This window comes from Catharus ustulatus, chromosome 3, assembly GCF_009819885.2.
Source record: "Catharus ustulatus isolate bCatUst1 chromosome 3, bCatUst1.pri.v2, whole genome shotgun sequence".
NCBI lineage: Eukaryota > Metazoa > Chordata > Aves > Passeriformes > Turdidae > Catharus > Catharus ustulatus.
In genome coordinates this window covers 11,049,106-11,072,428 of record NC_046223.1, presented here as the reverse complement: position 1 = coordinate 11,072,428, position 23,323 = coordinate 11,049,106, and the positions used below count along the sequence as shown (strand labels likewise).

Below are 23,323 nucleotides of genomic sequence, written 5' to 3'. Positions count from 1 at the left end.
CGGGGGCGCGCGTGCTGACGCATTGGGCGCTGCCATTGGCTGCCGACACGGAGGGGGCGGGGCCGGCGCTCGGTGAGTGAAGACCGGGGCGCGGCGTGAGGGGGGTCCCGGGGGGGATCCCGGGGATCCTGGGCCGCGTTCCCTTTGGAATCCCGGCGCCTCCTCGGCCTGTTTGCCTTTATTTCTCGTCTTTTTGGTTAATTGCCTTTTTTTGTAGGGGTGGATAGGCGGACAGAAAGCGGGCAAGGAGAGAAGCAGAAAATAGCAGCCCTCAGATCCCGCAGGCCTGAGGGGCGAAAGCGGTGTGGGTTTTTCCCAAAGCAACCTCGGAAATGCTCCCCCGCCAAAGCGAAGTTGGCGGGATACGGAAATTCCATCAGCATCCGCTGCTCTCGCGGCATTCCATCGGTCGAGGGGCGGTGGGAGCCGCTCCCTGGATAGAGCCCTCCTTGTTCGCCCCCCTCTGTGCAGCGCCCTGGCCGGCAGCTCTCTTCTGACGGCCTGAAAAGCCTCGGGGATCGCTTTTCAGGAGAGATCCCTGCGGACCGTCCCTTTGAAACGAATGAAGCAGCCCCGTTGTCCTGCCCTGTTATCTAAAAACACGGCCATGGGTATCGTTTCTGTGAGACAATGGAGGGCTTGGGTGTAGCTGGGAGTTTGGGCTGTTTTCCCGTGCTTTTGAGGCCAGTGGAAAGTTTCCACCGTGCCGAAAGCTGTGGTCGTACATCCCTCTTCAGTCCTGCCCGTGGATTTGGGATTGCTTCTTCCCGTCGCCAGGGTTAATCTGGATGCGTCGCTGCCACTGGCAACCTGACCTCTGAATTTTTTTGGGCTTGTTGGAAAATGGTGAGACAGCTTGCTTTCTAGACGCTCGTGTAGCTGGGAGTTGCTCTTAGCGGCAGTAGTGTTCTCACTTCGTTGTTAAATGTGACTTTTTGCCGATTGTTCTGTGTGTGGGATGTGTGTGACATCCCCGTCTCGTTTGTGTCCAGGTGTGGTTTGGATATCCAGTTCCCTCTGAAGTTAATTGAAATCAGCTGCCTGAATTAGAGACTTTGGAAAATGCAGTGAGATCTCTGGTGTCCCTTTAAATACCCTTACAAATCCTTCAGTAAGCAGATTTACTCTCACTCCTGTGTATTGGCAGGTTTCCTGGTTTCTCTTTAGCATCCAATTAGCTTCTGGAGATTTAATGAACCTGTGAACCAGCACTTGCTCTTTTTTAAAAGACCAATGGGGGCATGCTGCCTCCATAAGATAACAAATTATCTTAAGTTCAGAATATTTGCCCTTCTCCACACAGTTAGGAAAATAACAGATGGGTCGTGACCTATAAGTTTTATTTTATGTTGCTTAACACCTAGTTTTCAGATTTAAGGTCGAACTTCCATGATTTTTACAGTTGTTTTTAGTGGGCTGACACCTGACTGAAACCACCAAATCTGGTGGAGGTAATGATGTTCAAATCCCTTTGAATTTAACCTGGCATCTTAAAAATAAAGTTGTCCTGAGGGCGACTTCTGATTACAGCACATTCACTTTTAAACTTTAGAGGCTGCTTTGATGCCTTAATTTCTTTTCTTTCTTTTATATATATTTTCTTTTTTTTGTAAATATATATTTTTAAGTCACGTAACAAGGGCAGGTTTATTGATCGCATTTTTTACAGCAACTCTTTGTGTGGAAATGCAACCTTTCTGAGGGTGGAAGAGAGCAGTGCAATCCATTTCAGAAACTTTGATGTGCGTAGGGTTGGCTTTGGTAACAATTTAAGGAGTGGATTGGGGGGGTCCAGCTGTGAGCTGCGGGCTGGCGGAGCCCGGGCTGTGCTCGTCCCCTCGGCAGCCGCTGCCGTGCGGGATCAGCTGCCGGCTCTGGGGAGGGCACAGGCGGCTGCGGGGGCTGCCGCAGGTTGTGCCTGCGCTGGGGATTTGGGTTCCCCTGGAGACCCGGCGCGTCCTCCCGCCGCTCTTTGTTCCCGTGCCCGTGGGAAAACCTCGCTTGTCGGAGGGAGGGGTGGATCATAAAATGAGACTGTGACAAAAAAGCTAGCAGAGGGAGTGAGAAAGCTAGCAGAGGGAGTGAGTATCACCTTGTTTCCCACTTCCAAGTATTGTTTGGGAATTCTTTCTCACCTCTTTTTATTTTAATTTGAATTTCCTTTTAGTTGAGTTTGCTGTTGATGCTCCCTTGGTTGGTCTCTTTGCTGGCACCAGCTGGGCGTGTACCAGCAAAACCACTCCGCTGACATTTCCCTGCTGCCAACACCTTGGTTTGGGCTGGAGTTGCTGGAGGAGGCTGTGTTGGGTCTCCTTCATTTGTCTCACAGCTTGTCCTGCTGCAGTTCCTCACTCAAGCCCAGTCAGTGCAAGTATTTCCATTAAAAGTTAATTCATGAATTGAGGTAGAAGCTGCAGAGCTGAGCGCTAGGTTTGAGTTTTACATCCTCCTACCTCCCCCTCTAATTTTTATTGCTGTTTCTTGCTTCTGGATGGCTTCTACTTCAAGGCTTTGGGTTTGTATCTTAGAAAAATGCTCAGCTTTCCACCCCAACACCCTTCAGGGCTCAGCCACACCAGGAAGTGCTTCATGTCCTGGTTAGTGATGTCTCATTTGGGCTCAGTGACCTCATGGTGCACAAAGTTGTTGGTGACACTGGCCATCAGTGCAGGACTCCAGTGCCTGGTATAAAGCCCAGGTTTGTTCTTGGCAGGGCCAGAGCTGGAATGAGATTTTCCGTGTGTGTCACATCCTCAAAAGTAGAAAATGCTGCTGCGATGTGAGGGTTTGCTCTTTCCACTGTCCCACCTGGTGTACCAAGTTGCTCCTTTATGAATTTTGGGGTCTCACTCAGATCATGCTTAAGCTCTCTGTTATTGGGCAAAACCAGATGTGGGGGTGTGCTGAGATGCCATTGCTTTGTGCTGTGTATTCCAGAGAGCCCGAGGCTCAGCATCGTCCTGTGGAAGTAGCTCTGTCCTGATGGCCGTGGATGTGGGAAAATCACCTTCTGAAGAGTCATTGAGCAGGAAGGCCGAGGGCGATGGGACGTGGGAGAGCACTGACATGGAGACGGACTTCCTGGAGCTGTCAGGGAGCCTGCACCGGCTTTTAGGGACAGAGGAAGCCAAGCCCAGCCTGCAAGGGACAGAGAGTGTAGCAGTGAGCAGACACAGTCACATGGCCACTGGTGTTAACCAGGGAGGCTCAAGCTGCCACACGGAAGTGTCTTCAGCATCTGCACCCAGATTTCCCAGAGCAAGAGCAGGGAAAGGGGTGTTAGTGGATAGAGCTGCTGATGGTGGCCCTGTGTCTTGTCGAGTTGGCCACTGGATCCTCTCTTCAGAAGAACAGCAGGTGAGAGGGTTTGTACCTGCAGGTGTTGCTGCACCACGGGGAGGTCCCAGGAGAGGTGGGGGCTTGTTTGTCAGGGCTGTCCCAGCAAGGGCTTTCCATTTCTCCCAGCCGGAGTGTGCCCAGGCTAAGGTGTGTGGTGGGGAAGGGCTTGGGCTCCAACACCTAAGCTGTTGCTTCTATTTCCATGTTGCCAGTGCAGAGCTGGGAACTTGCTCAGGACAGTGCTCTTTAAATAAGCCTCTTGCTGCCAAATAGCTCGTGCAGCTTCCCAAGCCCTTGAGATGCCTTTCCTTAAAAACAAGCCCTGCTCTGAGCAGCTGCAGGCCGTCCCACAGATGGAACAGAGTTGCAGCCTCAGCTCACGGCAGGTCCAGGGTTGGGCTTTTATCTCCATATCTCGGCAGAAAGGAGCCTTTTGTCTGAATGCTGTGCTTCATTTCATGCTCATCTCTCTCTCCCTTTCCTTTTCGATCCCACCCTTGAGCAGGTGAAGGCACTGGGCTGTTGGGACCCAGTGTCCAGCCCTCCCAGCCAGCGCAGCTCTGCCGGGGAGAACATCCTTGCTGACAGCCGCCTCGATGCCCATGTTGGCTGTCGGAGGCAGAGTCTGGGAGCTCAATCCCCGTGTCCTTCCACTCCAGAGCTCCTGAGACCCCCAACCCCGCCCAGCCCCGAGAGCGCCCTGCGGAGCCGCTCTGTGCTGAGCCTCTCCGCTCTGTCTTCAGAAGGAAACGGCCCCTCCGAGGAGCCGTCCGGAAGCTTGCCTGCCAGCACGGATGTCCCTTCTCCTGCGGCCACCACGGCTGCCCAGGACCTGCGCTGCCGAGCGGGAGCGGAAGGCAGCGCCCTGCAGAGGCGGGAACCCCCGGGCCCTCTGCTCGATTACCGCAGCACCGTCAGGCGCGTCCGGGAGATCTCCTCCTACCAAGCCGATTACTGGGCCTGTGCCATTCCGGATTCGCTGCCTCCATCTCCGGACCGCAGCTCACCCCACTGGAACCCCAACAAAGAGTACGAGGACTTGCTGGACTATGCTTACCCGCTGAAGCCGAGGTACAGGCTGGGAAGGATGCCAGAGCCTTTCCTCTATGATTCAGGAATAGGTCTGGACAGCTTTTCTGCTTCTCCTGAGGGCATGTCCAGGTCCACCAGCATCTATGGCCGAGCTGGGCAGGCTCAGGGAAGTAGAGAAAATGGACTTTGGGAGTTTGTGGCCTCTGCAGAAAGATTCTCCACCCCAAAGCCTGGAAAAAGAGGCTGCTCAGGAGTTGGCTCTTACTATGAGTCTTTGCCTATTGCCAAAGCATCATTTACAAGGTGTGCTTCCTCTCATCCTTCCAGAGGTTTTGCTAAGGATGTAAGGGTGGAATCATCTGGGCCAAGCTCACCTGGACGCCCTGCTGCTGATGGGAGAAGCTGGGATAACAGAGGAAGCCCCTGCCCAAACTACACAGGGCAGGTGAAAAGCACCAGTAGGTTTTTACCCACCACAGGAGTGCTCCCCCTGAGGAAGGAGTGGGAGGGTGACGAAGAATTTCTTTCCCTGCCTCCAAGACTGCAGGAGCTGGAAAGGTTGGCTCAGTTTTTGTCCAATCTTTCCATAACTATAAGGTTGCCCGGGCATGATCACCATAGCCTTCCATATCACAGCGCCAGCAAGCAGCCCCTTTCATCCAGGATGGCTTATTTTGGAGAAGTGAGAGGCAGGGATGACAGAGGGAATATTGAGGATTGTGCTGGACTGTGGCAACACCGCAGCTCCCGAAAGCCCAGCAGAGAAAACACGGAATTGTACAGCTGGATCCATAGGGATCCTCCCCAGGGGCTTCATCTACCACCTGGTCTCAGGGACACATTGGATGGGATGTGCCTAAATGAACCACGGGTCAAGGGGCATCCAAAGAAGAGCCAGCAGAGCGAGTCCCTTATCCAGTGTGTTAAGGTAGGCTGAGACCAGACATAATATTTAATCTGGGAAGATCTTGCATAAAATGTGCCTGTCTTTACAGCACAATTAATTAAAGCTTTCTGTTCTGCATGATGTGTCCTGCCTGGCAGCTGGTGGTAATTTATGCAGGGGGGCTCACCAGAGCAGATAATTCCTTCTGATGGAGCAAGAGCCCGTCTTGCTTTCCCCTGGGCCTCGGTGTCACAGGCCAGTCTGGGTGGAGATGTGGCACTCAGCTGGGTCCCCCTCCCCACCCGAACTGCAGTGCTGCTGCACCAGGCAGGAGCTGCAGCAACTCTGAAGGGTTTCATGATTATTTTGTGGATTATTAAATTTGTCCCAGCACTGTGCTGTCACCCTCCTCTCCATCTTCTTCCCACCCCAGTGCTGGGATGAATTTGGAAACGATGCTAGGCTGTTTGCATAGGAGTGTTATCATGCACATAGCTGCAAACTCATCCCCTCCTCTGGTATGGAAATAACCCTGCTGATTTAAAAGGATCTTCTCTGCATTTGTCATGCCAAATTGCAGTGCCAGGGAAAAGCACTGCTTCATGGAAAACTCCTGAGGAGCAGGAGCAGGTCTTGAGGTGGTTTTAGTGCCAGCAGAGGCCCCTGGGTTTCATGCAGCATCTTACAAAAATAATCCCTTACTGAGACGCTTTAAAAATAAATGAAAGCACTTAATTGAACGAGACAATCCCTTGGGGAAAAGCAACTGCAAATTAACTGTATCACTCTGGTGAGGGGGAGGAGGAGGATGAGGATATCTCTTGGGCTGGGAGGTGGTGGAGACCAACCTCTTCCTTCAGCCTGGATGCTACCAGCCTCTAGCACCTCTCCATGCAGACATTTCATGGTGACCCTCAATTCTTGCCACACAGTGAGTGCTGGAGCTGTTCAGGAGTTTAAGTTAATTTTTGCCTTTTTCCCATTGATCCTTGTTTTCCCAAGCTTAGGGATGTTTTTGTGCCAGGATTGGAGAGGAACAGGGAACAGGTGCTTTCTGAAACTCCACTGCCTTACCTTTCTGTGTCCCTGTGCTGTCTCTTGCAGAAACAGATGCATAAAAATAGATTTTTATGCTTTGTTGAGCAGATGTTTTGCTGCCAGCTGGAAGAGCTGATACGTTGGCTGTACACTGTAGTGGATGTCACCAGCAGCTGGGTGCCACCCTCGCCGGATGCTGAGAGCGTGTCGACATCGCTGCACCGTTACCTGGTGGGTGTCACCCTTGCCCTGCTTCCTCCCCTCTCCTGTGCTTGGGAAGGCAGGCATCACAGGAATGGTCCAGGGTGTGCTGGGTTTGCAAAGCCAGATTGGTGGGAGCACCAGGAACCTGCTTGAAGGAAGCTGCTCCCTGGGAACCTGCCAGAGGTGTGTGTTTCAAAAACCCTTCTAAAAAAAGCTGCTCATCTCCTTGCCTTGCCAGGAGTTCAGGAAGGATGTGGCCGACCACCGGAGCTTGACTGAGAGCGTGTTGCAGAGGGGGGAAGCTCTCCTGGACTGCATGGCATCAAATTCACCAGGTGAGAAGGAACACTTGTGTGGGGCCACTCATGGACACAGGTGGTGCTGGCTAAGGTATCTGGCCCCCAAAATCCCTGGCCCAGCCTGGCCAGCACCATGTTTCTAAAGGGTGGGCTGTAACTGCAGTCACTAAAGGGACTTTAAAGGCTGAGTGCTGCATTATGGATGGGCTTTCTTGCACAGTTCCAAAGGTTTTCTTTAAGACTTCCTATTTCTACATCTTCATGATGAGCCTGGAGCCTCCTGGGTTGGTCCCCATCCCCTGCAAATGTTGCATCACAATGGTGATGGGATGAACAGCACATTATTGATTTTTAATACTTGATTACCTTCCAGAGTCTGCCTGGACAAGCAGAACTCTCAGCTCTGACACTGAATTATCACATTCCTGTCACCTCCATTCAGAAATTTTTGCTTTCCAGCTCTGAAAGACACGCTGTGTCTGATTGCCAAGCAGTCGGAAGAGCTCGAAAGCCACGCAGAGCAGCTGTACAAGTCCATCCTGGCTGCTGTGGGCCCTGTGCGGGGCGAGGACGCGGGACAGGACAAGGGGGGTGCAGCACACGGCTGCTCCCTTGGTAAGCAGGGGCAAACCAGCCTTGCTGCAGTGGGCAAAGAGGGGAGGATGCACAGGAAGAGAAACACTCGAATTAGCAAACACCAAACATTGGGCTCCATTGTTATTTCTTTGATTCTGTTTGGAAAGCCTGGGAAGGCAGCAGGGAGACTCAAAATAGATGCCCTGTCGTGTTTAACCATGTCAGGGAAAGAGCAGTGTGGGTGAACCAGCTGATGAAACCCAAGAGCACAAGGGGAGCGATGGCAGCTCTGCAGGGACCTGGCAGGCAGGTCCCTGTCACTCAGGGCTGGGGGACAGCAGCAGTCCAGCACAGACACCTGCTCTCCCCAGATCTCTTGCACAGCACAAGGGAGATGAGGAAGGGGTATTTTTTGGTTTTGTATTTTCTCAGAAACATTCTGGTTGCTGTATAATGGTGGGAAAAAGAAGCAAGTGATTTCAGGTATAATAAAGGGGCTAGAAAACTTGTTTGCTTATTTCTTGACCATCTCCCTTCAAAGAAAACTGGAGGCAAGTGTTTCAGGGGTTCCAGCCTCTTAGAAGAGGAAAGTGTCTTAAGTAGTGTTTGGTTTGTTGTGGTTTCTGAATTGCTGCCTCTACCCAGCCCTACCTGGGGGGAGTAGAGCAGGGGGGTTTCTTTGCCAGACTGCAGACAAAGCACAGCACCAAACACCTCTTTTTATTTCAGGTGCTGCCTCTGTCAGACCTAGACTGCATTAGCCCATCAGGAGACTGAGAAGAATCACAGCAAGCACCAAACCATCTCCATCACCTCTCCAGAGATGCCAAAATCTGTGTCCAGTTGCCCACAGGGCTGATTTCAGTGTGGGTTTGTGCCATGGCTTGAGAAAGGTTCCCTGTACAGCAGGTGTGCTGGGATGTCCAGAGTTGTGTAAGGAATGTACAGCTGGCCTTTTCTCGTTTGTTTTTTTAACGCAGCTTCCCTTTTTTTATTGAAGTGAGCTGTTCTGTATTAGCAAAATGTCAGGAAGAGAGGTTTTTAATTCAGCAATCCATAGTGTGCCGTGAGCTTGCTGAGTAAAGCCGTGTGATTTTAATAGCCCTGTTCTCATGGTTTGTTTATGCTCGTCAAAAATAGGTGTGAGAAGCCAAGAAATAGCAATTCCTTCTGGTTCTTGGGAGCAAACTGAAGGCCTGTTTATAATTACCACTCCCTGCTGAAGCAGAGCCTATTTAACTTCAAATTTTGTTATTCATAAACACAAAAAAACCTAATACTGAATCCAAATAAAATAATAAACAAGCAAGTTCAGGCAGGGACGAGCCAGGTTGTATAACCTGCCGCTACCTGCTGCTGGCAGGAGCTGTGTTAGTACTGTGCTGGTTTCCTGGGGTGAAGAGTTGTACCTTCCCCCTTCCAGCTACTGCAGTTAAATCACTGCTCAGAACATTCATCAAGGGTTTCCAAATCCTTTCTCCAACAGAAAAAGGGCAGCTCTGAAGCAGTGTAAGGTAAGTGGCCAAAAAAAGTTACAGAATGTTGGTACTTGGCTTTAATTAACCTTTAACCTGAATGGTGATCATGGTGTTCTTGTGCAGAATACATCGTTTCCTTCCATTCCTGCGAACAGAACACAAAGACGTTTCTGTTCTGCACAAGTACAAGGTGAAAGCAAAGTTAAACTGAAGCAGTTACAGCAAGTAATTCATTGGGGTTTGTGGGGGAGGGGGTTTGATATTCTCCCATCTTCTACATCCTCGGCTTGAAGGGCAAATTTTTGGTGCTTTGTGTCACAACAACTCAATATTTCAGCTCACAGGCAAGAAACAAGAGTGCATCTTCCCAGGAGTTTTAGGCCTGCTCTACCCTTGTCACACAGCTCAGCCTGACAACCCCAGGCTTCAGCATGGAACAGCACCAGCCCAGTGACCCATCTGTGACTGAGGGGGAAACAAAGAACCACCAAAGACCTGGTGTAGCCCAACTGGTTTTGCAATGCTTTTATTACTGTATATATTAACATTGGTTTGGATAGTATGTAGCAGGCATCTTGACAGTGAAGTTCATTTGTGCACTCTCTGCAGGGAAAATGTTTTACCCTCAATACACCTCCTTCTGCTTCAGTTCCTGATCTCAGCAGCACTGACTGCTCTCCTGCTCCTGAGGAGCAGCAGATCACATTTATAATGAATTATACCAACAAGCACATCTCTACTAGAAAGCACATCACTTTATTGTGAAGGTCTCAAGTGGAAGAGTTCAACTTAACCATGACAATACTTTATGTATTACAATTGCCTGTTGATTTATGCAACTATGTTGAAGAAAGCTGTTAGCCAAAGTCACCCCCCCCCAAAAAAAAATCAGAGGATATTTGCACCAGTTTTAGTTTATACCTCACAACATATCTAGGCTATATTTTTACTTTACTAGCACAGGGTGTATTTACTACTAGGGGAATGTTACATGGTCTTTCAAACATGAGACTATTTACAGAATAGGCTGAACATTTGAGTTTAGATAAAGCTGAACAATTTTACATGTATAGGAAGTGTTATAGGCTAGCTTTCCTGTGGCTTTTAGCTAGACATCAGGCACTAATGATTTGATTAGCTCTGTACAAAGAATCACACACCATCCAAAACCTCTTGGCTGCTGGTTAGTTCCAAATTGTTTGAGAAAGCGCCTACTTTGAGCAACAGTTTGGTGGGGGCCTTGCTATCCCCATGTCACCCTCCTGGTGCCTTGCTGCAGAAGGGAATAGAAGCTAAGCTGCTGCACTAAGTCAGAAGATACTGATTAAAAGAGGATGGAGTTAACAGTATATAGAAAAAACATAATATACTGGTTGAAAGTTATACCTCCTCAAGGTTTCACTGAAATCGTTCATGTTAGGGAAATACCGTTCTCTCCCCTGCTATGCAAAGCTGACAGGAATTCCCTACGTAGAGTCCTTGAGAAATAAATTAAGTTCCAAGACTAAGTTAGGGAACTGTTGTACATTCAGAGTGCATTATGCCTCATGAACCTTGGCTGGGTGTTTCTGGTACAGCACTCATGCCTTAAGCACCATTACAGCTCAGGCTTTGGGGCCACAGTCAGTGGGCAAGTTGCAGGGAAGGTCTGAAAGCCATGGCTGCACACACAGATATGTCGTTTTGTGCACAATGCAAGCCTGATTTCCCCCTTAGCCATACAAATTAAGACAATATTTATCACCATACAGTTTGATATTACTTCCAATAAGTACAATATTTATTAAACATTTCTTCAGTTTTGTTACATATTGTGCAACAAATTACAATATTCTGCAGCCACAAATTATATGCAGAGTATGAAGAAACTATTAATCAGATAGTGTGATCTCTCCATTTATAATTCTACAAGAAGGAACTAGCAAATCAGATCTTACATATATCTTACTAAATTTTATGCATGGAAAGTGACAGACACTGTTGTGCTGTTTGATACAAAATGGCTAAACTTCATCTTCAGAAGACTAAACCTGACATCTAAACATGCCAATAGAAACATCAAAACAAAAATACATCCTAACCAACCACAGGAAACAGTCTGGTATCAGGAAAAGCAACAAGGATTACACGTTTATAAACCAGCACACAAAGGTTTAAAACAGTTCTGAAAATGAAGTTAGCTGTCTTGAGTCAAGGGAATAAAAAAAGTCAGTATTGACCATTTACAATCTCTGACCTTTGTGGAGACGGTAAGAATCTGTTGTAGTGCAGCTACATACAGTACAATTCAGGCAATATTTTTTTTTCACTTGGGTTCAGATTGCAAATTCATTGTTGTGAGACAAAAGTGGGGAGGCAAGTTTTAGCAGCAACCTCCGCTAGACTGCTTGACTGGAGTGCTCTGAATTTTAACATTGGATTTCTCTGCACCACCAGCTGTCGCTCCCGGACCCATTCGTTTTTTAATCTCGGCAGCCATGGTCATGAAAGACTGTTCTACATTTGTGGCATTCTTTGCACTGGTTTCCAAAAACGGAATTCCAAGAGAATCTGCAAATTCCTGCAAATCAAGAAACAGTGGACAGTGAGCTCATACACAGGTTCCTTGTTTTCTGGAGGACTACTGGGATAACCCGCAAGTTCCTGGATCCCACCACACACCCCATCTCCAGTCTGAGGATGACCTGCAGGGCAGGGGGTCATTGAACTGCCCTCATTTGTGGTACGAGGACACATCCTTGCACTGGAACCTCTGTGCATGACAAACCAGAGCAGGGGCTCAGCCAAGCAAACACAGCACCCCCCAACATACCTTTGCTGTTGTATAATCTACTACTTTCTTTGTGGTCAGATCACACTTGTTCCCCACCAACAACTTGTTGACATTTTCACTGGCATAACGGTCTATCTCCTGCAGCCACTGCTTGACATTATTGAAAGACTCCTATGAGAGAAGAGAATTGTAAGCAAGGCCCTCGATAAAGAGTTCAGTACTATCCCTTTGGTCATGACCAGGAAAGAGTATGAAGCACTGCACTTATCCATGTGATTCACAACCATGGGACAGTACTCTAATGCTGCCCAGCTCCCTGATGGCCTCTGGACAGGCTGGTCACCACAGAGGCCATACAGCTCCTGTTCCCAGCCCTACACAGCCCTTCCTGTACTCTTCCCCCTATTATTTTTCCCTGCTCCATATAGTGAATATTCAGTATCCACCATCTGGGACTCTTCTTCCTCCTGTAGTAGAGATAAGAGACATGGCACACAGCTGAAACCAGATGCATCCCACATATTTACAAAGCATCAGGTATTAGGTGCAAGCCACCTTGTTGTAGATATGCTGGAACAACCTCTGACTCCAGAAATGCTGGACAGATACTCCAGTTAGTGACTGAACACAAAAGTGTTGTTTTTCTGTTAATTCAGGAAACCTTATACTTCCCAAGTGCCCTTCAAACAACTGCACCAGTTCTTCAGAGATCCTTTCAGAGAAAACACTGGCTCAGTTGTATCCTGCACACATGCTGACAGTTTTCTGTTCCAAATGCCAGTCTTTACTGTAGATCGCAGTTCAAGTACATTCAGAAATCTTTCAACAACTTCCATCAGTAACTCAGACTTCCTGCTACCAAAGGCATGGTGAGATGTATTCACACAGAAAAATCAGTTACCTGCCCACCAAGTTTTAGGATAAGCCTAAGACATAATTGCTTAGGAGCTACAAATCCCACTGCTTTTTATTTCTGTGTTTTATTTCTGCCAAACCAGAGGCAAACACAAACATTTAGCTTGGTAAGCCTTAACACAGTCTGTAGAACTGTGTCACTGTCTCCTTAAGATGTGCCCAGCTGTTAAATTCATGGTTTACTCATCAGCCTGGAGAAACTCTATAAGCACAGGTTTAGCACATACCTGATCTGTAACATCATACACAACTATGATGCCATGAGCTCCTCTATAGTAACTGGAAGTGATAGTCCGAAACCGCTCCTGTCCCGCCGTGTCCCACTGCAAGACAAGTGACAGGGTCAGCTCCTGCAGTGTGGCTGAGCCAGTGCTCTACATCAGCTTCCAGAAACACAGCTCAGCAGAGCAGCCATCCAATGACAACCACATCCACTCCACAGCTACAGCAGTGGCTCTGACGATGTATGCATCAAACAGGATTTGAGGAGATCATGCATTTTAACTGAGAATTACACTTTGTAGGTACTTTTCAACTGTTCTCATTTCTTTGGTTTCAGCCAAGCGTAGTCAAGAGATCTCTCTGGGGAAAACATTAAGCAGTTCTGACCCATGAAGAAGCCATGGTTCAGTGGTCAGAAGAGCAAACACAACCCAGGACTTGAAAACCTGCTAGGAATAAGGTCAGAGAGTTGCAGGTCTCTAACATAACCACTCCCTTCAACTTTCTTGGCACACAGGCTTCAGCAAAGGTATTTAAGGGTAACAAACTTGGTTCCTTTCTCCTACTGGGAGAGTTAAGAAAGGACATAACGTGCTTGACCTCTTCTCCCACCCAGGATGGGAACAGGACTCACCCAAACATTTCTCTTCCTGGAGCTGTGTCAAGAACAGGCTAGCTGTGTATTAAAAACAGACTCACAGACATTTGAGTAGTGACAGCATTCCTAGTGGACTGCTCTGTACTCAGGACAGTTACATTAGAGTCTGGAGGCTCAAGCTTCTGGCTGTAAGTTGGACTCTGCTCCACAACACTGAATCCCTGAGTCATTGCCTTTAAGTCCTGAGAGTCTGCTTGAGCTGGAAGTGGTGGCTGACAAGGATTGTCTGACCTTGCACAGATATTAGATTTCATCACACCAGTCACCCTTTTAGAGTGCTTCAAGATTAAAGAATTGCCAAGTCTCTTCCCCTGTTTATTCCAAGTGAAAGGCCAAAAGCATAACCAGAAAACACCACCCCAGCGCTAAGGCAACCAGGCCAGTTACAAGCCTTTGTGTCAGTTTTTCCATTCACATCAACAAAAGCAGCTTCCAGCACTTAAGACAGTGCAGCCTGATAGTAACAGCTGCTGTGGAATTCAGGTATCTTGGACAACTGTGTGGTATTCCTGCACTTAAACAAATCCTGGCTAAATACTGCAGAACTACACCAGTTTTGATACGAGAACACTCCAGCACAGGATTGCCTCTTCCAGGCAAACAGCCATGATAATAAACACCCTTCTTTAAGGACAAGTCATGGGAAGTCTTGCAAGAACCTCACCTCTTCTAACAGGGAAAACAGCCCTTGAATTTGAATATATTTTAAAGTATAAAAATGACCACCAATAGCTATGGATATAACTCTGTGCTCCAATAGACTGGAGCACACAGGAGTTGAGAAATACTACTTACTATCTGAAGCTTGATTGTTTTCCCATCTAGTTCTATAGTTCTGATTTTGAAGTCCACACCAATCGTGCTGATGTAACTTTCTGTGTACGTGTCATCCTAGGAGAGAGAGTGAATGTAAGTCAAGCCAGCCGCACTTCTTCTGCAGTCACCTACTTCATTATGCACCAGTCAGACAAAGGTACTTATTTTCCTTGTAAAACCAGCCTTATCTCTCATGGCAAAGTCCAGGAGGTGGCCAAGCATTTCCTCCAAGTATTTACTTTTCAAAAATTCTGCAGCTTTTAAAAGCACCAGCCAGACTTGTATTTTAAAAACCAGTCAAAAAAAACCCATTTTCTGGAAATCCTGTAGCGTCAAGTCCTTGTGAGCTGCAGTGTAAAAAAGTCTTTCCTCATGTTGGCAGACTGAAGAGGTACTTAGAATAACCACTAAGGTTATTGAAACACATCACATTTTTATCTTCCTTTGATGGTTTTTCATCTGTGTTACACAGCAGCTACCCAGAACAAGTCAGAGGCTGGGTCTCAATCACACATTAGTGTCAGATACTCTGCTGCTGCAGCTGGTTGCTAAGGCAGGTTAGAGTTACAGCTCAAGTACTTGTGCTGAGGCCTCTGCTCTGCAGCCTATGTTGATACAGGAGGAAAAACACTACTCCAGCAGCTTGCAGGGACTCGACTGCAGTCTCCAACAGGCCTTAAAGCACACAGAAACTGCTGGGTCAGTCTTTGCTACCTTCTAGTGACTGTCAGCATGAAGGAAGTTTCTATTCCTAAAGTACCCAAAGGATAGAATTTCATGTACAATGTACCACAAAAGGCTTTATGCAACCAGTAGGTATCACAAAAGCAAGGGATTCCTCTGGGCTGTGAATGGAAGACATCTTAGGTAATACATTCAAGTAAGAATAAAGTATTAAGCCTTTCAGAATGACATGACATTTATTTCCTCAGCATTTCAATACTCAAAGGGTATGTTTGAAAAGCCTGAAGAAGTTTAACCTACAGCTGCAAGAAAACACAGGTGTGGTATGCTGTGGTAATTCCTTATGTCAGGGCAAAACAGCTTAGTTGGAAAAACACATTTCAAAAGGAAAAGGTTACCCAACTGAAGAAACACCAGAAATAAGAGGACAAACTTAATCTGGCTATCAAAAAAGAGGAGTTGGATTATTCACATAAAGTCAAAAGTATCTACAAGAGAAACAGGCTAGACTGCTCTAGGAGTGCTGCTCCAGCTGTGGCATCACTTCCAACCCACTGCCTCCATACTGTGAGCAGAGCAGGTGACATCTTCCTACAGTTTGTCCTGGTACCAACAGTAGCCATAATGGCTTTAACTGAGGCTGTTTGTACACCCAAATCACCATTTCATATTAATATAGTATCAGGTACAACAGGCTTGTTCCAGAGGTGCCCAGAGGAATTGCTTAGGCTGTGAAAACAAAGCCATCATCTTGCAGTAGTGTCACACTCAAGTTTCTAAGTTCACACCCCATATATCCTGTTTCCCTTCCTCTCCTCCCATGGACACGTAAAGCTGCACTTTGGCATAGACAGAGATAAGAAGTTCACGGGACTTCAGCTTTTTCTACTAAGAGCTATCAAACCCATTTTACATTTTCTTGTTAACAGGAAAACTAGAGCCAGAACAACTCACCAGCAATTTTAACATTTACTAAAAAAAGCAGGTAGCCTTATTATTCCTCGAGTATTATTTACATCTGTGACTAAACAACTGGTAGGTCTTTTTACTGCAGACATCAAACTTCATGTGGCTGAAATGTTCTTATCAAGCAGTAACTGATCAAGGTCTGTACTCCTCATGCCTAAGGGCACACCCCCAGAATTCCTTCCATCCTCAGCATTCTATCACTACTTTAATGATGGAAGTTAAATTAAGGTATCTTGCTCTCAAGTAACAGGAAAATTAGAATTAATCTTAGCTGGACATATTATTGATATTATTTCTTTCAAATTCAGTCATATAATTACATCAGATAGACACAATTTCAGAAGACAGGAGGAGATTGCAATTCTATACTTATTCTTTGGTACTACCAGGCCTGTCAGACATCAGCCCTGCTACCTGAAGGGAAGTTCTTGCTAAGTACCTCTTTTACATAGTTGCCAAGCATGATCACTTACTGCAAACCTAAGTAGAAGGCAAGATTTCCCAACACCGGAGTCTCCAATCAGAAGTAGCTTGAATAAATAGTCACTGCAGAAGGAAAAAAAAAATAGGTCACTTAATGAAAAACACCGTCAAGAATGAAGCTCCTTACAGCCAGTATATTATGACTTTTGAGAAGGGTAAATTAATTCACTGCTAGGGAAATCATCTACAACTCCAAGCTCCTCTATTCACAATTTACTTGGTAAGGGAAGTGTGAGGTAGCTGCTCTGAACACAACATTGTTGTGTGGAACTGTGCCTTCCTGGGAAGTTACTCTGAGGACAATAGTGGGACTATGAGCAGGAGTAGCACTGTTCTACCTCAGCCCTTTGTGGTCTAGCTGAGATGAAAATCATGCTCTGCAACTGAGTGCAAGCCCCCTTGTTTGGCTGAGTAACTCAAATAACACACAGGTGGTGGTAACAGCCTGCTGCCCTCCAGAGCCATTATCTTTGCTTCTCAGAAGTTTGATTCCACTGCCCCACATCACCAACAGCAGGGAGCTGCCAAATGCAGCCATTTCCTTCCTCAGTTCAAGTTACTCATATTTAAGTTTCAGCAGAATGCAGCGGCATAACTGAATACCCAACTTCCACCACAGACTGTGACCAATACCACACCTGCCTTCAAGGAATTAAAGCAAAGCTCAAGTCATTCCCAGATGAGAATACATCTCTGGAGGATGTCATGTGTGGTATTGGTAATTCTCAAGATACACTGGAAGAACTGACAAATCTTGTACTTAAGGTTGACTCCTCCCAACATTAAAGAATAAGCACAATGTTACCGACCAGCCTTTTTACACTTCACAGAGTGGTGAAGATTTCACTGTTAGCAAAATATGAGTTTTTGTGTTAGTCCTAAGACTAACGGGGAAATTTCATGCTAGAGAACAAGTAACAGAAAAACAACAACCCACCACTTACACAAGTTATTTTGCTTATCAAGTACTACACTAACTCATTTTCAGTTGACAACTCTTTGGCCCTGTAATGGCCCAGAACTAAGTCCTGCTCTCAATTAACCACAACAGTTCAATAGCCATATTTTTATGCCCACTTAAGCAAGGTGAGTAAAGATTAAGGATATGTGAAGTGCCTGGAGTTCACTGTCCCCACCTATTATTTCCTAGAGTCGCCACTGCCTCTGGCTGGCAGGAATCCAGCCAGGAAACAGCATCCATCCCCAGCTGATAGCAGCCAAGTAGATGGCCAACCACGGCTTCTCACCACTCCTCTGCTCGAGTGTCCAAGTTCCTCTCACCTGTCTGGGCCAGGCTGCAGAACACACCTGGCAGAAACCTCCAGTCTCTGCAGCACTTCTGCCAAGCCTAGAGAGGAGTCAGAAGTGCTAAACACATAATAACCCAATCCTTAAAAATGCAATCTTTCCTAACAGTGTACAGCTAAAAGCACTAAAGACATTAGAAAAAACCTCAGAGGATACCTGGAGGTTGGCAGTCATAGAATTCACGACTCCACCTGTCATGTACTACCACAAGGCAAGATGGCTTTAGGAGAATTACAATTAATCCAAACTGTTCAAGGGACATAAGTTACAATACCCCACAACCCACACATCTCAGTAGGTTCGAGTTGGCTGAAGCACTATTACAGACCAGAAAACTCCACCCCCATGAGCAGCAGAAACTCAGCTTTCACTCAGCTCCTTCCAACTCCAGCAGGAAGTCTGGGGTGCTCAGTTCCCTACAAACACAGAATTTTCAGCAATCCTGTAGTCAGATTATTACTTACATCTTGCAGCATGTTATAATGCCTTTGAGAATATTAACACACGAATATTAGTACTGTATTGTCTCCACTAAAATTAATGGGAAAAAAGTAACTCCTTCCTGGAAGAGGTAAGGCTTCAGCTGTGGGTCTGAGATCCACTTAAAAACCTCCACTTGCTTTCAAGAGTAATTCAGGCTCCCAGGCCCCAAACATGGAAACTTGTCTTCCTCTGTTACTCCTCATGTTAAGAGCAGCTCCCAACCAAACCTACCCATTAAATCTCTTACTCTTCAGCAGCAAACAAGAAGAGTAACAGTGTGTACACAGAACAAATGCTAAGCTAACACAACAAGAACTCTGAAGTCTTAAATACTGGGCTTGGTATCTTTGCTATTCAGCAGTCCCCTCACTTTGGGCTTCAGTATTCCCACAACCACAGAGACATACAGTGGTCTTAAACCACCTGCCTCAGCCCCACCAAAACCAGTGCCAGCACCAACACAGCTTGAAACAGCCTCTACTGAGTTAGCTCTGTCTCTGACCTTAGAAATGGGTGCTGTGTCACAAAAACCCAATTTTGGTTAAGACTTTCATCAGTTTGGGAATAATATAAGACTTTAGGAACTTAGGGTAATAATTTTTTAGAACATTGCATATTTCAATATTACAGTGCCTTCCTTTCCAAGTACAGCTTAAAGCTTTAAAAGATAGAGCTACCAAGACCTTTTAAAATATAGCAGGTGCCTATTTAGGGCCATAAGAACTAAATGTGGAGTTTGTTAGAGTGTGATGCTTCAGACAGCTCTTGGGCACAGCAACAGTTTAAATCAAATAAAACTTAAAAAAACTACAGAAATCTGCAGAAACCGATTTCTAGACTGAATAGAATATTGGGGTGAAAGAATTCAGTTGTAACAATGCATCCAACAAGCCACATAGGTTATTCGGCATTTATTCCTGAAGAGGAACACAAACATTTCTGAAGACACTGAATTTTGCTCTTTATACTAGGAGACTTAAAACTCATCAGCTCTTCCAGTTTAGGGAGCCTTCATGAAGCTGGCCAAGTCATGCAGCACAGCCTTCTCCACGCTCCTTGGGAGACAGTGGGAATTCAGGTTAATCATTCAATTGTTTCTCACCATTTACATAAGGCAGTCATACTTGGGTCATTTAAAAGAGCACACTGGAAGAGCATGTGCAGCAAGGTAAGTGGGTACGGTGAGTAAGAGCAAGGCTTTCAAATCCTCCCCTTAACTTCCTCTTGCCAGAGAGATAAAGGACAAAGATGTTAAATGTAACTGTCTCTTGCTTAAAAAAAAAGAAAAAAAAAAAAAAAAAAAGGCACCTCCAAAACAGCTGGATTGATGTTCTGAGCAGTGCAGCATTCTCTTGATACACACATGTCCCATGTCAGCAAGTTCAGCAGAAAACCAGGAAATCAACTTGAGGACAGACCTGGTCAAAGCTGTGGAACGAGGGACCTGTGGGCCTCTGAGATACCGCTGTTTATCTAATTTATATAAGGAGGCATGTGGGGATTTTTTAAATGCCAGGAAGGTTTTATGCCAAAGTACTCATCTGTCTGCAACAAGGAACTGCTGGAATTGGCTTTAATCACTGATGTCAGCTGCAGGTTTACTGTAAACAGGTACTTATGGCAGCCTCAATCCCCACTCTTTGTTCTACCACCCCAGAAATTTTGAAGAGGAGCATGATTGTCACTCTGATTACACACTGTTTGTCTAAGTAAACAGAATCCAGACAACACTATGCCACTTTGCACGGCAGATTGCTGTTTAGAAAGGTTAGAACACAAACACTTTCAGATGATTCCAGCAACCCAGGAGTTGTCACTCAATTGTCATCTACTACCACCATCACCCAAAACTGAAACCCACCTCACTGGTATTTCCAAACACTTCTGATGAATGCAAAAAAGAATCCCCCAAGATTTGCTCCAAAACCCACTGAGTTTCCTCATCTGTGCTGGAAGGTACCTGGAACAAGATCCAGGCAGAACACCGATCTGATCAAGATTAACTCCTGATACCACTTGGCTGTTACAGACCATGCACCCCACCAGCGTGTTTATGCTACATGCAAGTTGCAGAAGGGCAGGAAATGCTGAACCTGACATGATCTAGTCACAACAGAGTCAATATTGACATTTTGCTCACTCAAACACCGGTAGGGAGGGAGGAACAGAGAGAACATATCCCAGTGCCGGGTCGGCAGGTGTTTTCAGAATGTAGCTTCCAAATGCTAATTTTAATATCTCATCTACCCCTTTTCAGCTCCTTCACTCAATCTAAAACCTAACAGTCCACTTGGCTGTCCCACAGCCCTCAAGCTTCAAGGAAGCTCTCAGAAGCAAAACTCCCCTTCAGGTCTTTGCATGAGCAGGACCTAACCCCATAGCTTTATCAGGAAAGCTGAAGGAAGTAGGTTTTTAGTTAGAGATTTTAACTAGCTATCCCACTGACTTCTGATGGAGTTCTGGTGTGCCCAGGAGAGAGGATTTGGGGCTGCAGCCTAATCTGAAGCTGTGATAGGGAAGTGAGAATGTGTTACATTATAGGCAAAGCACTTCCAATGTATCTCTTACAGTGAACTAGAAGGAGCAACCCTTAAATCTTGTTCCTGTTTTAACAGGGACCCAAGTACACACAGCACAGTGACAGGTATTTTCTGTCCATCTCACCACACCCTTCCCATCTCCTCCCCTCATCCAGATGCCGCCCTCTGAGGAAGTGGCAATTTAACACTGCGAGCTAATCTCAAAACTACAGCTTTTCCTCTTTGTTTCACTTTCAAGAACACAGCTGTGCTCCCCAGGACCAAGCACTCTCCACTGAGAACGAGTCTCTCTGAAAACACTGTCCTCAGCACTCAGTACCTCGTTGCAGGGAACTACCTTCTACATCAGTCTAGAGGGCTGACAGACTATAAGAAAGGAAAAAAAAATCCATGGAAAAAAGCCCCCTCCAACTCATTTTTCTTAGTGGCCTAACACTCTGCAGGCAGTTCTCCCACTACAAAACTCAACAATCTCCAAGGTATATTTGAGTTTAACTCTTGAGACCCCTTAGGACCATGGGGCACCAGAAGTTGGTTTTTCATCCACTGCCTACACCTGTTTTGGTGTTTTCCAAAGCTACATGAGCAAGTTTGTGATGTAATCTTGCCAAGATGTAACTCGAGTTCCTGGCTGTACCTCCTGGGTGTCACCAGCTCCCTCACTAGCCGATGACTACTTGTTTGCTCCTCAGGTGATTTTAATGGACTTCAGAGTGCTTGCAACCAACTCCACTGAAATAAGTGGAAAGCACAGGAGTCATGACCACACGAGTCAGGAGCCTCAGCTGAGAGGACAAAATTGTGGGCGTCTTCCAAGAGCAATGTCAACGGATATCCACAGCAGCAATGTCACACCACATGTGCGTTTTACTACCAGAGCCACTCTAGTGGCATCAGATGGGACAGTGGCTTCACCACCCCAAAGTGGAACGTCAGCAAAGCCAGCATCTGTGAAAGGATCCTAAACACACCCTACAAGGCTGGACGGTTGGAAACGAGCAGCTGATTTTTTTGAACTGCTTTCTAAACTAAGTCTAAGTCCCTCCTCCAACTCGCACAAGAAAGTCATTAACAAAATAAAGTTTATTGTTCCCAACAGCCTGGTGGGCAGGACACAGCTCCCCGAATTTCCAGAATACAGACAACCATTGAGCAGAGAGCTCAGATAGCCCGATTCCGGAGCAGGCCAACTAAAGAAAAAGGCCATGCTCACACAACGACCCTCCCAAAAAGCCCTTGTGTCGTCACCAGGCTTCCTAAGCAAGTGCTATTTCAGCTGGAAACAGCACCAAGACCATTCTATTATCAAGTCACAGCGTTGCAAAATCCACATAGGCAAGAAGTGTTTTGCAAGAGCCATGTGACACACACATGACTTGCAGCTAAAAGCGAAGGGTGGACCCCTGGCTACGGAGCCGCCACCGGCCGGGGGGATCGGCTTTCACAGGGCGCCGGTGTCCCCTCGATCACTTGTTGGAGTCGAGGCCCCGATGTGCAGTCCCGAGGTTCGGGAAAATCGCCGCGGCTGCGCCCCACGACGCTGCCGGGGCGCGGGATGCCGGCTCCCACCAGGGACACCATTAACCCCCCCCACCGCCCCGCCGGGACCCACCCCCGGGCGGCCGCGCTGCCTCCCGCCCCCCCCACCTCTCCTCCTCCCCCGCCGCCGCTCGGGCCCGGGCGCGGCTCCGCGGGGGTGGGGGGGCCTCGGGCCCTCCGCATTCCCCCCGCGCACCGCTGCGCCTCCAGCGCAGCCTCGAGGCCGCCCCGTCCCGCACTCACTATTCGGGGTTCATGCTGGACATGTCCGTGGGGCCCGCGGCCCGAGGGACGGCGAGCGCGCTGTGAGGGGGCGGTGCGGCGGCACCTCCCGCCGCCGAGGCAGGCGCTCCGCGGTACGCTGGTCCGAGGGAGCCGCGATCGCCCGGCGCTCGGCTCGGCCCGTCCGCCCGCGACCGCTCCGCGGCCTCCGCGCTGCGCCTCAGCCCAAAATGGCCGCCGGAGCCCGACCAGGAAACGGGGCGGCCGCTCGCCGAGCAGCGCTTACATGGCCGGGGGGCGGCCGAGGGGCGCGACGGGAAACTGAGTCCACGTCGCCGCCTCCTCCCGGCCGCGCCCCGTCCTGTGGACTCGCTCTCCCGGCGGCCGCGGCGACAGCGGTAGCGCATGCGTAGTAGCTGGCCTTTCTTCCCTCGGCCCCGTCGACTCGGAGCGGCGGCCGACGCCGCTGATTGGCTGGGAGGCGCCGGCCTGGGGTGACGTCAGCGGGCAGACGTGGCAGCTCGGGCGAGTCAGCGCGCGGGCGGGGCGGGGGCGGCGCCTCGGCGGGCGAGGCGGAGAGGGGCGGGGCCGTGGCCGGGCTCCATCCCGAGCTCCCGAGCTCCTTCAGTCTCTCCCGCCATCCCGCGTTCCGTCCCTTCCTCCGTCTCTGCCAGCACCCCTCGGTTCATCCCGGTGCGCCCCGGGCAGGAGTATTTCTCCCGATTGCTCCGCGCCCTGCAGGCGATAAGGCGAGCCCCAGCCCCGCCCGGGGCCCGGCGGGGTCCGGCACCGTGGCCGGTCGGGCTGTCAGTGCCTCAGCAGGGCCTGTGCCCGGGGCTGCGGAGGGGCCGGGGGAGGC

The 23,323-nt window shown here is 48.1% G+C and overlaps 2 protein-coding genes across 3 annotated transcripts; one reads left to right on the top strand and one right to left on the bottom strand.

Annotated features, from left to right (window-relative positions):
* On the top strand, positions 1-10,894 carry CEP68 (centrosomal protein 68). Of its 2 annotated transcripts, none has more exons than XM_033054033.2 (7): positions 1-72; positions 2,938-3,357; positions 3,845-5,299; positions 6,404-6,526; positions 6,738-6,834; positions 7,258-7,413; positions 8,104-10,894. In XM_033054033.2, the coding sequence occupies exons 2-7, from the start codon at positions 2,983-2,985 to the stop codon at positions 8,133-8,135; spliced, it is 2,238 nt and encodes a 745-aa protein (XP_032909924.1). In that variant the 5' UTR covers positions 1-72; positions 2,938-2,982; the 3' UTR covers positions 8,136-10,894. The 2 variants fall into 2 exon arrangements, with proteins under 2 accessions (XP_032909924.1, XP_032909923.1); XM_033054032.2 differs by lacking the exon at positions 1-72 and adding an exon at positions 84-846.
* Positions 9,363-22,871, bottom strand: RAB1A (RAB1A, member RAS oncogene family). Its single transcript, XM_033054034.1, has 6 exons — positions 22,486-22,871; positions 16,363-16,435; positions 14,216-14,311; positions 12,768-12,863; positions 11,665-11,796; positions 9,363-11,412 (listed from the first exon to the last, which is right to left on the bottom strand). Exons 1-6 carry the CDS (start codon positions 22,869-22,871, stop codon positions 11,215-11,217), a joined length of 981 nt encoding a protein of 326 aa, XP_032909925.1. The 3' UTR covers positions 9,363-11,214.
* Positions 22,872-23,323: the final 452 nt, after the last annotated feature.